The sequence below is a fragment of the Anarrhichthys ocellatus genome, unplaced genomic scaffold, assembly GCF_004355925.1.
Source record: "Anarrhichthys ocellatus isolate YVR2014 unplaced genomic scaffold, GSC_Weel_1.0 scaffold31, whole genome shotgun sequence".
NCBI classification, from domain to species: domain Eukaryota; kingdom Metazoa; phylum Chordata; class Actinopteri; order Perciformes; family Anarhichadidae; genus Anarrhichthys; species Anarrhichthys ocellatus.
In genome coordinates, this window is record NW_022280061.1 from 4,615,472 (window position 1) to 4,628,046 (window position 12,575).

General features: G+C 42.9%; 1 protein-coding gene across 1 annotated transcript in view; it reads right to left on the reverse strand.

The window, feature by feature from the left end:
• The window catches only part of dnah6 (dynein, axonemal, heavy chain 6), a 44,466-nt gene that overhangs the window by 12,338 nt on the left and 19,553 nt on the right, over positions 1 to 12,575 (reverse strand). Inside the window, exons 42-61 of the mRNA XM_031864440.1 lie at positions 12,391 to 12,538; positions 11,971 to 12,128; positions 10,530 to 10,661; positions 9,528 to 9,699; positions 8,163 to 8,309; positions 7,921 to 7,994; positions 7,660 to 7,814; positions 6,735 to 6,966; positions 6,474 to 6,626; positions 5,907 to 6,047; positions 5,462 to 5,704; positions 5,054 to 5,221; positions 4,666 to 4,901; positions 3,072 to 3,216; positions 2,820 to 2,936; positions 2,397 to 2,520; positions 1,934 to 2,130; positions 1,652 to 1,855; positions 852 to 977; positions 526 to 690 (exon numbers count right to left, since the gene is read on the reverse strand). Coding sequence (XP_031720300.1) covers positions 526 to 690; positions 852 to 977; positions 1,652 to 1,855; positions 1,934 to 2,130; positions 2,397 to 2,520; positions 2,820 to 2,936; positions 3,072 to 3,216; positions 4,666 to 4,901; positions 5,054 to 5,221; positions 5,462 to 5,704; positions 5,907 to 6,047; positions 6,474 to 6,626; positions 6,735 to 6,966; positions 7,660 to 7,814; positions 7,921 to 7,994; positions 8,163 to 8,309; positions 9,528 to 9,699; positions 10,530 to 10,661; positions 11,971 to 12,128; positions 12,391 to 12,538 — 3,237 coding nt within the window. The remainder of the gene's footprint in view (positions 1 to 525; positions 691 to 851; positions 978 to 1,651; positions 1,856 to 1,933; positions 2,131 to 2,396; positions 2,521 to 2,819; positions 2,937 to 3,071; positions 3,217 to 4,665; positions 4,902 to 5,053; positions 5,222 to 5,461; positions 5,705 to 5,906; positions 6,048 to 6,473; positions 6,627 to 6,734; positions 6,967 to 7,659; positions 7,815 to 7,920; positions 7,995 to 8,162; positions 8,310 to 9,527; positions 9,700 to 10,529; positions 10,662 to 11,970; positions 12,129 to 12,390; positions 12,539 to 12,575) is intronic.

A 12,575-nucleotide genomic window follows, 5' to 3' on the forward strand; every position in this document is an offset into this window, starting at 1 on the left:
CACACACACACACACACACACACACACACACACACACACACACACACAGAGGAAATGGCCAGTTCTAACAGCCACCGTTCTAAATGTGCCATAAACAACAATTCATTTGGAAAAATATCTTAACTGCCAAGTCACTTGAAATCTTTCATGTATTTGACAACAAAACAACGACAGAAACCTGGTGAATGGGTCCATGTTGTCTAAATAGTGGCGACTAAATCCCGACAATGCCTACAAACTGCCCACAGTCAATAATATAATTGTACGCAGACACAAAGGTTCTTTGTATCACTGTTCTCTTAGTCCACAACATGCAACGTATTTCTGCCAGCCTACAAACAGCTCGGTGCCAGAGCTGTAAAATGCTTGGAATTTCTTTTGTAGAAAGATCTTGAGGCAAACAGCAAAGGTGTGTTAGTAAGAGTCTAATCCAAGACTAGTGAACGTTCATTGCGTCTCTGATGCACAACTGCTACCAGATGAAACTAATGTGGAGATTTAGAGGAGTGTGTGTGCTGTCCTGACCTCTGGTAGGTAGTGTGGGTTGGCCATCTTGGTGGTCATATAGAACCTGAAGTTGTCGTCATAGTTAATATCTGAATCTCCGAGTCGGATCAGTGTCCGTTCACCAGCAGCAAATGTCTGCTTGAGCAGGACGGGCTCCAGAGCTGGATCGAGAGTCTCTGTTAACTATTCACACACAATATGAGAATGCAGGAATGTGCACACACTGATACAACTTTAATGAACAAGAATGTCCAATATGGGTCTCAAAGTTCAATCTATGTTTAATCAATGGAGGTAAATGGGCAGTTCAATTAAATGATGTGTGCTATTATCTGTGTTCCTACCTCTTCTAGCAGCACAGGCATGCCTATGCTCATGGCATTCTCTAGGGTACGGAGAAAGCTCGGGTCTGTCTGCCTGATGACCTTCAGACCATGCTTCGCCTCCTTAGAGCGGATCCATCGGTTGGCCTGAGAGTGAAAGAAATAACCCTCATTTACTGTGACAAAAAGATGGCCTGTTTACACGGTGTGTATATAATAAGAATAAATGGTAGCACTTAATGTGACAAAGAGAGACTGTAGCAATGGTAGCGCAGCGGGATGAAAACATCACACAGTATGTGATCGAGCTCAATGTTGTGTGAATGTGTAATCTATCTGTTAGGCACATTCAGACAACTTGAATATCCATCAGACCCTAAAGAGAGAAAGAGCAGTTGTACTAAAAAAGAACAAACGATAGAGTTACAGGGAAGGACGGGAGAGAAAGCTGCACTTGTCAAAGGCCAAGAAGACAGCGAACGGTAAGCTGTACATGTTTATCAGTGCGAGTGAGCTGCTTTGTGTCTATTCTGTGTGTCAGCTGTAACTTGGTCTCTGGTTCTTTACATTAGTACAGCAACCACGTCATCAAAGTGTTACTTCACAAGACATCCAGAGGGATCCAAGACGTTTGTGGAATAAAACAATATTCACTTTTTGTTTTTTCAACCCATTGGGTTTATATGACAGTAACATGACACAATATGTGACACTTAAATAGATTAATGGAAAATGGAACACAAATATTAAAAGTGATTAATTGACCAATCACAACTAATAAGAAATGGATCTGAAACACACGGAATGAGTCTGTAGTTCACCTGATCCTGCGGGTCGATCATGAGAGGCCAGCGGCGGCCCTCGGTCGCCAGGATCCCGTTCTCCGTAGAGACGGTGTCCCGAGGCAGACCCTCTGTGTTCCACTGGCGGATCACAAGCGGATCTCCCAGAATGTTGATCAGGCTGAAGCTGGAACTGATGGGGATGTTCAGTGTCTGGCACTGTATCATCCACTGGTCAATTAGCTGGGAAGAGGGGGCACACACACATGGATGAGTGCATTCATTTTGTCTTTGGTTAATCATATCGTACACTATACCTACCAGCTGTCTGTAGTGGGAAGTAAACGCTCCATGGTAGGCCACACACGCAGCTGCAACGAAGACATTCCCCACCACGCTGATGATCTCTTGATCTAACAGAGCAACACTTTGTTCCCAGCGTACTTGCTCATCACCGAGAGCAGAAGTAAGCTTCCCTGATCTGGTCAGTCGAGCCTGATTCAGAGCCATGGTGTTAACTTTGGGGAAACAGAGGGGGGGGGGGGGGGAGAGAGAGAGATGAAAGAAAATTAAAAGGGTAAATTCTGGCAGACTTTATTTTCTTCAAATCAAATAGTAATAAAACCTCCTTAACATCTGAGAGAGAACAGATATCTAAGTTGAGAACTTCCTGGTAGAACGTCCTCCATCTCTAGAGATCTTAACACATCAGTCCATTTAAAATATACAATGGTTGGGCACTTTAAAACTCAGGGAGTGTTTTTAAGTGGCACACTATACTTACCAGAATCCTCCATCTCATTATCGCTGCTGTCACACTGCTCCTGCAGGACTCTGATCCGGCTCTCCACCTCCTGAAGGTGTTGCTGCTTCTCCCTCAGGGTTGCCATCGTCACATCCAGCTCTCCCTGCATTGATTGGAAGAGAGGAAGAGAGGAAGAGAGGCAGAGAGGGACGGTGGAAAATACCATTGATGGATTATTTAGAGGAATGTTGTCCATTTTTTATTATTATTATTGGGTCCAATGTCTGCAGGAAAGTCCTCCATGAGATTGTAAAAGTACAGAGAATGGTGTTTAGTGGAAGAATGCTTTGATCGTAATAGACTTGACAAAATAAGCAGCATTGAGATTAAAGCACATTCCATTCAATTGTAATATGATTGAAACCTGTGTGCATACTGTACTCTACTGTTACTGTTACTGACCTGCGCCTGAGCCAGCTTCTCCCTCTTGGGGCCTACTTCTTTGAGGACTCTGGAGTAAAGATCCATGGCTCTGACCCACATGCACATTGATCTGCAGGCTTCGGATACCTTCTCCACCTAACGGCAGTAACACAGTAAGGAATCTCACCAAGTAGCAGATATTGAAGCATACTGTGTTATGTTCCATAAATTATTGACAATGTATTCCATCAAAAATTCTATCAAAGTGTTTGTCAAGAAATCCAAACAGACCTTCTCAGGTATGAAATCAGGGTTGTTGATGTACGTTTGCAGCTTGAGGAGGATCTGAGGATCGATATTGTCCTTATCATAGTCTGTGAGACGCCTGAGGAAATTAGAATCTCCCAGCAACTGCTGGGCACTGAGCCAGTCCGGTCTGTAAGGAGACAGACGTCAGATAATAAATAATAACAATTAATATTTGTGCATGTGTGGCTTAATTTACATGGTGACAAAATACACGTGTTCAAAATGATGTAAACTGATTTTGAGTCTGGTGCACGAGTTAGCAAACCCAACTGGAACTGTCATTGCTAACAATGATATAAGAATGAAACACTAATCACAAATAACCAAAGCAGATTGTAATGCAAACTCCTTTAAGTCATGCTACTGTAACAAAAATGTATGGATTCAACTTTGACATACAGTACATGCTATGATTATAAGCCACATTTAACAGAACGAGTCACAGCAGAACACACGACAAAAAGAAACGAAGTAGGAGAAATATTACACCATCATATTCACGTAACTTGTCGTAGTGCTGAGTCAGTGAGAGTTCTACATAGTGCTGCTGTGCTGCGGGCGTTAAAAGGTGAAAGTAGATGTGATATTGGGAAGGATTGGATTGGTGCAGCAATTCAGCAGATTAATAAGTGATGACATGCAAGGATTGACAGAGGGATGCATACTGGGTCATGAGATGGTAGAGTGACAGAGAACATTGATCATCATGATCTATGGGATGAAATCAGGATGCTGATCAATCTTTTTGGGACACAGGCAGTGGGTTGAATACATCTACCTGTTTGATGTTATTTCTTTCTGATCCTGGATTGACAGTGGAGTGGGTATGCAGACAACTATTCACTTTTGTTCCAAAAGATTTAGACACCTTTTTCAGATGGAGTTTAAATATCTTCTGATGGGGAACTGAAGCCATCTATGCTCTCTTCAAAGCCACAAACTCCACTGACACATGTTTACCAAGCAGAACATGAGTTACAGGTTTACTACTAACTCTATCGGCTAGTTTGTTTGTGTTGTTGTGTGGCTGTATCTGAACCATCCCTTTAAAACACAGAAGACGCATAACACAAACAAACTGAGTGATGGAGGCAGCGGGAAACCTGCAGCCAGCAAGTTCCCCTTCTAAAGGGCTGTCTGACGACAAGGCAGAGCAATACAAAATACTCCTTAATATAGCAAACATTAAAACTGATATTGATTTATTTAGGTGGGTTTTTCTTTTAGGTGTTTAAAATCAATGTTGCTGCTTCCCCCGTCCACAGCAATACATCACTGCACTCCCATGTTTTTCCAAACTGGGGGAGTTGCGACCGCCATCTATCTATCATCTATCATCTATGTGCGTAGATCCAAACTATCCCTTTAATGTCTGGTCCATGCTCTTATGATTTTATTATCAAATCTCACCTGCCATCCCTAATGTAGCTGTATTTTCATCTTAAATACACTATTAGGATGTAACATAATTAGTGAGAAGTAAGTTTGTAATAATGAAATGTAATGATAAGTTCCACAGACAATAAAACATATTTGAGGAAGAAACTTTCTTTAAGTGAGAGAAAAGCACACTGACTTGCAGCTGAGCAGGATGCAGACGGCCTCCATGACGGTCCTGACTAGGTCTGGAGGTTCGGTGAACTCCTTGAGCCCAGAGATGTGGGCCCTGTCGAGAGACTTCAGGGCCTGATTGGTGCCCTCCAGGGCTGGCATAGCCTCATCCAGGTCCCTCTGGGTATCATCGGCTATGGCCTGGGTGTCTTCAGCTTTAACCTTGGCCAAAGCCTCATCCTCTGTCACTACTTTACGCAGCTATGGAATGGATATTTTGTGTATGATACGTACACATACACTCAGCAATGAGAAAAGGGAATCATGCTTTTTCAGCACCTTATAGGAAACAATAGACACACTTTTGAAAGTCTCTCTCACACAAACATACGTACGCAAGCACACATACAGACCTCGTCAGCGCTCTCCTGGTCTACAGCCAGTTTCATCATGAGGGCATCAACATCCATGGATTTCAGTTTAAGGACTGGCTCCAGAGCAGACACGTCTGCTTTCATTTTGTCCACAAGCTCATTGGTCTCCAGCAGTGTGGTCATACCATTCTTCACACGATCCCTGGCCTATGCATAAAAACCCCAGAAGTCATATTATGTCTATTTTACAAGGAGATATGATCAAAAAATAAGAAGAAAATGCTGTGCCACAACAACTAAGAAGCTAAACACTGAGAAAAATGAACAATTACTACAAAAGATAAGATAGAGCAACGAGCTATGTTCTCTTCAAAGTCAAGTAAAAATGTATCACGACAAGTGATCACTTGATACTTGCTTGTATTGCACTGGACTGGTTGCACTTACAATAACTAACTGCTGTCTCTTCTCCTTCAGCATGGACAGGTAGAGGCTGATGAGCTCCAGGTAGGATGTAGGTGTGGTGTAGCATCGGCGTCTCAGCTCTGAGTAGAAGCACTCAGCCATGTCAGTGACACTAACATGTGTCTCCACGCACATGGCGGAGACACTCTGCTTCAGCTCCTCACTGCCAAAATCCACATCCTGGAAGAAGGCCTGAGAGACAGAGAGAAGTGCCTCACGAGGCCACTGAGCAACACAAAACAACGTGGAAAGAGGAAAGAGAGTTAGATCAGGACTGCAGCCAGAACTAACATATATATATATATCTTTTATTTAAGCTTTTGTTTATTTGCGCATTGATTCAACAGAACAGCAATATGAAAGTCATAATAATTACCTAATCATATTTCATTTCACAACCTTCACCAAAGTGACCATCTCAACATACCTGCACAAACCAGTCGATGGTGCAGCAGTTAACCAGTGAAGGAAACATACGACATCGGGACCTGAAGGCATCGCCCACGGGACTCATACACAGCACGATGTGCAGCCTCTCTCGTACACGGGAGAGGAAATACTGGAACAGCTGAGGGCAACACAAAGACATGCAGAAATTCCATAATTTCCAGAGGTTTGGTCTCAACAGACAGATAACATTAAAGGCCGATGTTTTCTTACAGCTCCCTCAGGGGCACTGACTTTAACTCACTGCTCTAGGCCAGACTGAAGGGAAACACTGTGTATGTGTGTTGTTTCTGAAATGTTAATGTTAATTATCTTCTTTTGGCTACTGACAGCTTTTAATACTGATGATCTCTTTATTTGATCTGAACACCTTAAACATTGGATGAGCATATCTGGTATTGTCTTAGATCAGTTCATTCATAACTCTCTAAAAGGACCCTTTGTCTTATTGTGCCAGGCCAAATGATAGCCTGCTTGCACATGTTGTAGATATACAGTGCCAGAATGATGTATGTTTTGGACAGTAAGCATTTGTGTCTGGGTGTACCTCATCCCTGTCCTCCTCACTGATTCCAGCTTCTTTGGCTTCAGGGCGGGTGGCCGCTAGTACTTGTTCCAGCTCATCTTCCTCAAAGAGGTTGGGCACCTCGCCAGAGCTCAGCATGTTGTTGATATCCTCCAAAAACTCCTCCACCACAGTCTACAACAGGAAAGTATACAACATCCGTGGATGTGCAAAAACAAAAAAACAATCTGCAGGGATCCAAATGTTTATTATTTTCATATAAGCCAAGTCCTCCCGTCGTACCTGAGTGTCCGTAAAGAGAAACACCACATCCTTGCCCTCTACACCTGCCATCTTGTAGAGCCTCCTCAAGTCTTCATGGAAACTGTCATAGTTGTAGCCTCGGCTGAGTTCGATCTCGAAGCAGCAGTATCCGCACATGTGGGATGCCAACCGAGTGAGTGACTGCTTGCCTGTACCTCCCACCCCCACGAGCAGGGCATTGCCTCTCTGCTGGCGAATCACACGGGAAATCCTAGAAGAGCAGGAAAAAAAAGTCAGTACTTGTAAACAAAAAAGCAGGAAATGTTATGTATTGTGTAATGTAAAGATATATACAGGTCACAGGTGCAATGTCATGTGAGCCATGTATCCATCTTCCAGCAAGGCCCTGTACCTCTTCCTATTCACCACTCACTTCATTATTAAAAGAACAACATGAGGGGTGTCCTTCAATCAGAACATGACAAAAGACAGTTTGGTGACGTTGTGTGGGATTATGGGAGTTATTGTTCTCAACAGCATTGCCTTCATTGCTGTCAGCTTGTCCAGTTAAGATTCCTTCAATGGCCGTCGTTCAGGAAGGACTCAAATCATCCATAAGGTGTCCTTCTCTCCAAAACAAGCACAACCCAGTGATTAAAACCGGTAAAAAACAGTGAATAATGCAGTTTCACTTTAAAAAGTTTCTCTGTCCTTCATCCGGTTAAAATATAAAGTTGAAAAGGACCAAAATCTAAAAAGTTTATCATAAAAATGGGGCTCAAAACTGGATAAAAGTCAGTTTATGGCAGCTTCTGGCAGACAACCACAGCGCTGACGCATGCACAAAGGGTATATGACGGCATTGACAGCCGACCAGATGAAACGAACCGCCATGTTGATTGAAATGACGAATTTTTCTCAGTTTTATCCTCGGCTAAAACTGTGCAAGTTGACATAAACACACCTGGAAAGATGCTCGACGGCATCCTGGAAGAACACTAGCTTGGTCTCCTTGGAGAAGGTCTTGTTGTAATCATGGAGGTAGTCCTGGAGAACGGCCTGAATCTTTCCCATATCTCTCAGATCCTCATACAGACGATCTTCTTTCTCTGCACCCACCTACGGGGATCATTAGATGGAGAGAAACGGGAATAAATACAGGTTGTTATGTATTTCGGCGTTAACATAGACATCCGGTGGTTTTGATAAGAAGAGAGAACCTGACCGTGATGAAGTCCCCAAATATGATCGGCTGAGTCACAAAGCATGACGGCTCCAAGTTAATGCTAAAATATTTGCCTGGCAGAAAGGAAGAGAGGGTCAGAGGAGGGGTGTTGACAGAGATGCATAATAAGTAGGAAACGGGTAGAGTGACGCATAGTGCTCCAACATGTGCACCATTCAAGCAGTTCGTGCCTTTAGCAGAGTGAGTTATTATTGCGATGGTCTTTGAGAGTCAGTTCTTACTTGACATTTCAGAGACGATGGTGTTGAAATAGGTTTTATCTTGGTTGCTGATTAGTCGATCGTGGAACACTCGCCGACACTCGTGGCAGAAGAGACGGAAGATCTGGCTCTTGTGTCTCACTTTACTCGGCTCACACTGCAACATACCTGAACATGGAGAGAGGTTCACAAGAAGATATATGGAATGGATAACTGTTCAGTTTAATTAATACACAGGAGCAAAAGGTTAAAGTACAGACATACTGTATTGTCTCATGAGGTCGGAGATATACTTGCTTCTTAATCACGCCTTCATGGAGACAACTGGCTCTGCCGTGAACGTAACTGTTCAAGTACTTGTGTACAATGAGTTTTACTGGAGAATTCTACTAGAGGCCACACCAGAGAACTCAGACCGTATAGAAGGCAGCTTAAATGTCACTGTGCAGATGTGGATAATATTCGCTTGTCTTCAAAACGTAACGCCCTTTGTTGAAGCTACCGATGTGCCTACTGACCCCTGACCCCTGAGCATGTCACATCGCCATACTGCCACTCCAATGCCCCTACCATTCATGTGCGTATTGCATCTTGCCGATGTGCAGCTTTAATTTCTGAGAACATCCACAACCATCGCTCCAAACGAATGCAGGATTCGCAAACACGTACTAAAAAGCAAGTATATCTCTGAACGAAGTGTTTCTGAACAACCTACAGTATATTTCTGAAGAGTGTGTAACATACTGTTAAACAAACTGTCTTGAAATAAAAAACATGGGAGGAGTGGGTGTCCGTTTATTACTGCTCACTAACAACATGCATTGCTGAGGGAACTGTGTGTTTGAGTAATTCACACGAGCAATGTTGAACAAGTGGTGTACAGAAAGCAGTCACAGAAGTCACTTCAGCTCGTCTTTGTGCCGTAATGATGCCTGCTGCGTAAAGGAAGAGAGACGATGTGGGAGCATGGGGCTGAGACAGAGCTTATAAATGTTGCTAGACTAAAGAACTCTCTGTATCTGTCCGTCTCTTTCAGCAAAGCTTAGTTTGTGCTGTTGAGGAAAAGAGAGGTGTGAGCATACCTCATATTAAAATGCACCTTTAATGATAACTAATCGCTTCAGGCCTTATAACTCTTCCTGTGTTATAGCATGTTGTCCTTTTCTCTCTCATATTTCTGTTGCTAAAATATAAAATCAATATGTTCTCAATTAAATCGAATGTGGCCAGATTGCTGGTTAGCCCAAGTTATGAACCGCAAAGCTGCCAAAGAGAAGTCAGTTTGGGTGTCCACAACTGCCCAGCCCATAAGCTGGCTCAAGGCTGTTAGTCGTCGTTAGCAGTGGTGAGTGTCCGATGATCTGTATGTGATTGTGTCTGTCTCACCTTGGACACACTTGGAGAGGTCCCGGAGGTTGAAGACATAGTGGGACTTAGCTGGAGTAGGCAGCAGATCAACTCTCAAGCGGGTGTAAATCTCCACAGCCGCATCCACAATCTGACCAGCACAGTTCTTCACCGCTTGGGAAAACTCAGTCAGGAAACCGCTCAGAATGGCCTGGAGGAAGTGATGTGTGATGAATTGTGGAGAGTTGGGTGAGTTGGATGCATGAGAGTGATAGAGCGTCAGTTATCATAGAAAGTACACGTACACAATACATTCTGGCCACCTTTCCTGAACCAGATAGCAAATGATAAGTTAAGTTTCTCAACAATACATTTTGTTTGTAATTTGAAGCAAAGGTTTAAAAGCACTAATATAATAATAGCTAACGTGATGTCTAAAGGCCCAGACGCACCAAACCAGCAGCGACAAAGCGCTGCCTAAAGTTGCACCTAAACACACAGCAAAGACTTCAGCCAGCGGCCAAACACGTTTCCTGCCAATGCTCCACACCAGCAGGTGGCTGTAATCTATATTTGTCATTCAAAAAAGGAAACTGGACGACGTGGTACTGCAGGTATAAAAGCCGTTGTTATGATACATACATGCAACAAAGCAGAGTTTAACTCCCATTTTCACAACACTCTGGATCACCAATTAGCTGCATTGCAGACTGTTGTGAAAATATTTGTGTACTGATGATGATGATGAAGAGGAAAAATGAGAAGAACCTTATGTGTGTTCCCTTTTGACTCCAGACATTTGCATCCTTTCCGCACTTCCATTCACGTGCACTGATTTGTTGAGGCTGAAAAGGCAATCAGAGTGCCAACGGAGCGCGACACACTGCAGAAACTAGAGCGACTGACGCTCACCGACGGCCTGCCGGTGTGTACAAGTTGGAAAAGTAACAGCCTGTCTGTGATATATTCTCAATCCAAGTCACTTTAAAGCTCATTCTCTCAAAGGAGTCGTTGTGTGTGGATGTGTTTGCGTCTCCTCACTTTGAAGATCTGCTTGAGGCTGAGTTCCGACGGCGTGGGAAGACACAGCGTACTGAAGTGGCGGATGAATCGGGGGGTCACCTGATTGCGCCCCCCTCCCGGAGGAGCACACGCTGCGGCAATGGTCATGTCCTGGAGTAGGAAGATAAAAACATTTGTCCAATGGTCCAAAACCTAAACAAAAGTCAATTCACAATGACATCAAACATAAGAAATCATGGGAAACATTTGAGAAGCTGGAACCAGATGCAGTTTGAAAGATTACTGAAGCCATTCAATGACTATCAGCATCAATTCATTTTCATTTAATATACTAATCTATTGGTTCAGTAGTTGTACTCTGTACTTCGATGCACGTCGTAGCAGATGTTTAGCATCTAGCTGGAGGAGATTCCAGTCATTAAAGATGAGAAGCAATTTCTATTGGACTGATCAATGTAAATGAATAGCCTTCTGGTAAGCTGCATTTTCTCTCTATCTTTAGGTATATTCATTTCATCTAAACATTAGAAGGATCCCCCTTAATCCACTTTGATTGGTAAATAATAAGAATATTTCTACTACTATGACACTTCAGCATCTGGAAAGCAGTAGATAATTAAGTAACTATATTAGCATTTCTTTAGATTAAACAGATCCATAAGGGAAACAAAAAAATAAGTTGCATGTTGCCAGTGTAATTAAGATACTCATGAAGCATCAGTGGGAGTTAGAGAAATAGGCAGAATGTCTGTGAGGGCAGGTCTCTCCTTCTACAGGAGTCTTATGCTGCTTTATGCTGCACTGATTCTGGCTTTGGTCAGTAAGAAAACAGCTGTTAGATTGTGGACACTTTCTTTTCCTGATCTTGAAATGTCATGGCTTAAAAGAATGCACTGCACAGGAGGATACATGTGTTGAATAGTGTGTGAATGAAAACACAAGTGTAATGAATTAAATAATAAGTTTGTTTCCAGATCAAAACCACACACACACCTCTTCCTGAATATAACCATTTCTGATAACTCTGAGTAAATGTACTTACTGCCTACAATATGCTGTTTGTATGTGTATGACCTGTCTGTGGCAAATGCAGGGTGTATCTTCTGTGTTTACATTTGTAGAAACAGGAAACTAGAATTGGGTCTTAGTCAGCACTTAGATTCAGATTGTAGCTAGTCTGACCAATTAGCAGCTGAGCGCAGTAACTGCAGCACTTCAGTGGTCCTGTCCTTTTGACAGCTAACTCTCACCAGACAGCAAACTGAATACTGAAGGGTATGTTTACTCGTCTGTAATTAGACTCATTAAAGGGACAGCCACAAGCTATACGTAGGACTCTATAACAGCCATCTACTGAACTATATGCAGCCAAAGTCAGATGAATGCACATACATAACTCATTACTGTCAAAGGCATCTTATTGTACCTCATCTTACAGTATTTATAGATATATCCATACCTGGATCTTCTTCCAGAAGAACTTGTTTCTGTCATAGAAGCCAGAAAAGTCCTGGAATTGACGCAAGAGTTCTATGGGGGGCTGAGAGCCATAACTGTCCAGTTTAGGCATATTCAGGTCATCTACAAAGACCACTAACTTCTTGTTACCAGGAGCACCTACAGGGAGGGAAAAGGGGAGGAGGAGGAGGAAAAGGTTAACAGATGTACAGATTGAAAGATGGACAAATGGCAAGAAAGGGTGATACTGTATGTCGATGGATTGAAAAAGCAGAATCATGAACACTTTGTATGAACAGATGAATGGATCACTAGAAGAACAGATAAACTATCTCATTTAATGCCAATAACAATACATGTTTTAGCACAGACTTTCTACATTGCAGTATATGAGTGTGGTAATGCAACTGCGAGTCAGTACCCCAAATGTTTTTCCTCTTTTTCTCCAGTTTGGACTCAATGATCTCCTGTGTGCGGGCGGATGAGGTCTGAGCCGAGAAGTTAATGTAGACGGGGAGGTATCCTGCCTGCTCCTGAAGACTGTTAAGAAGGCCCCGAGCCACCACTGACTGTAAGGGACGGACACATTCAAACACATCACCACCA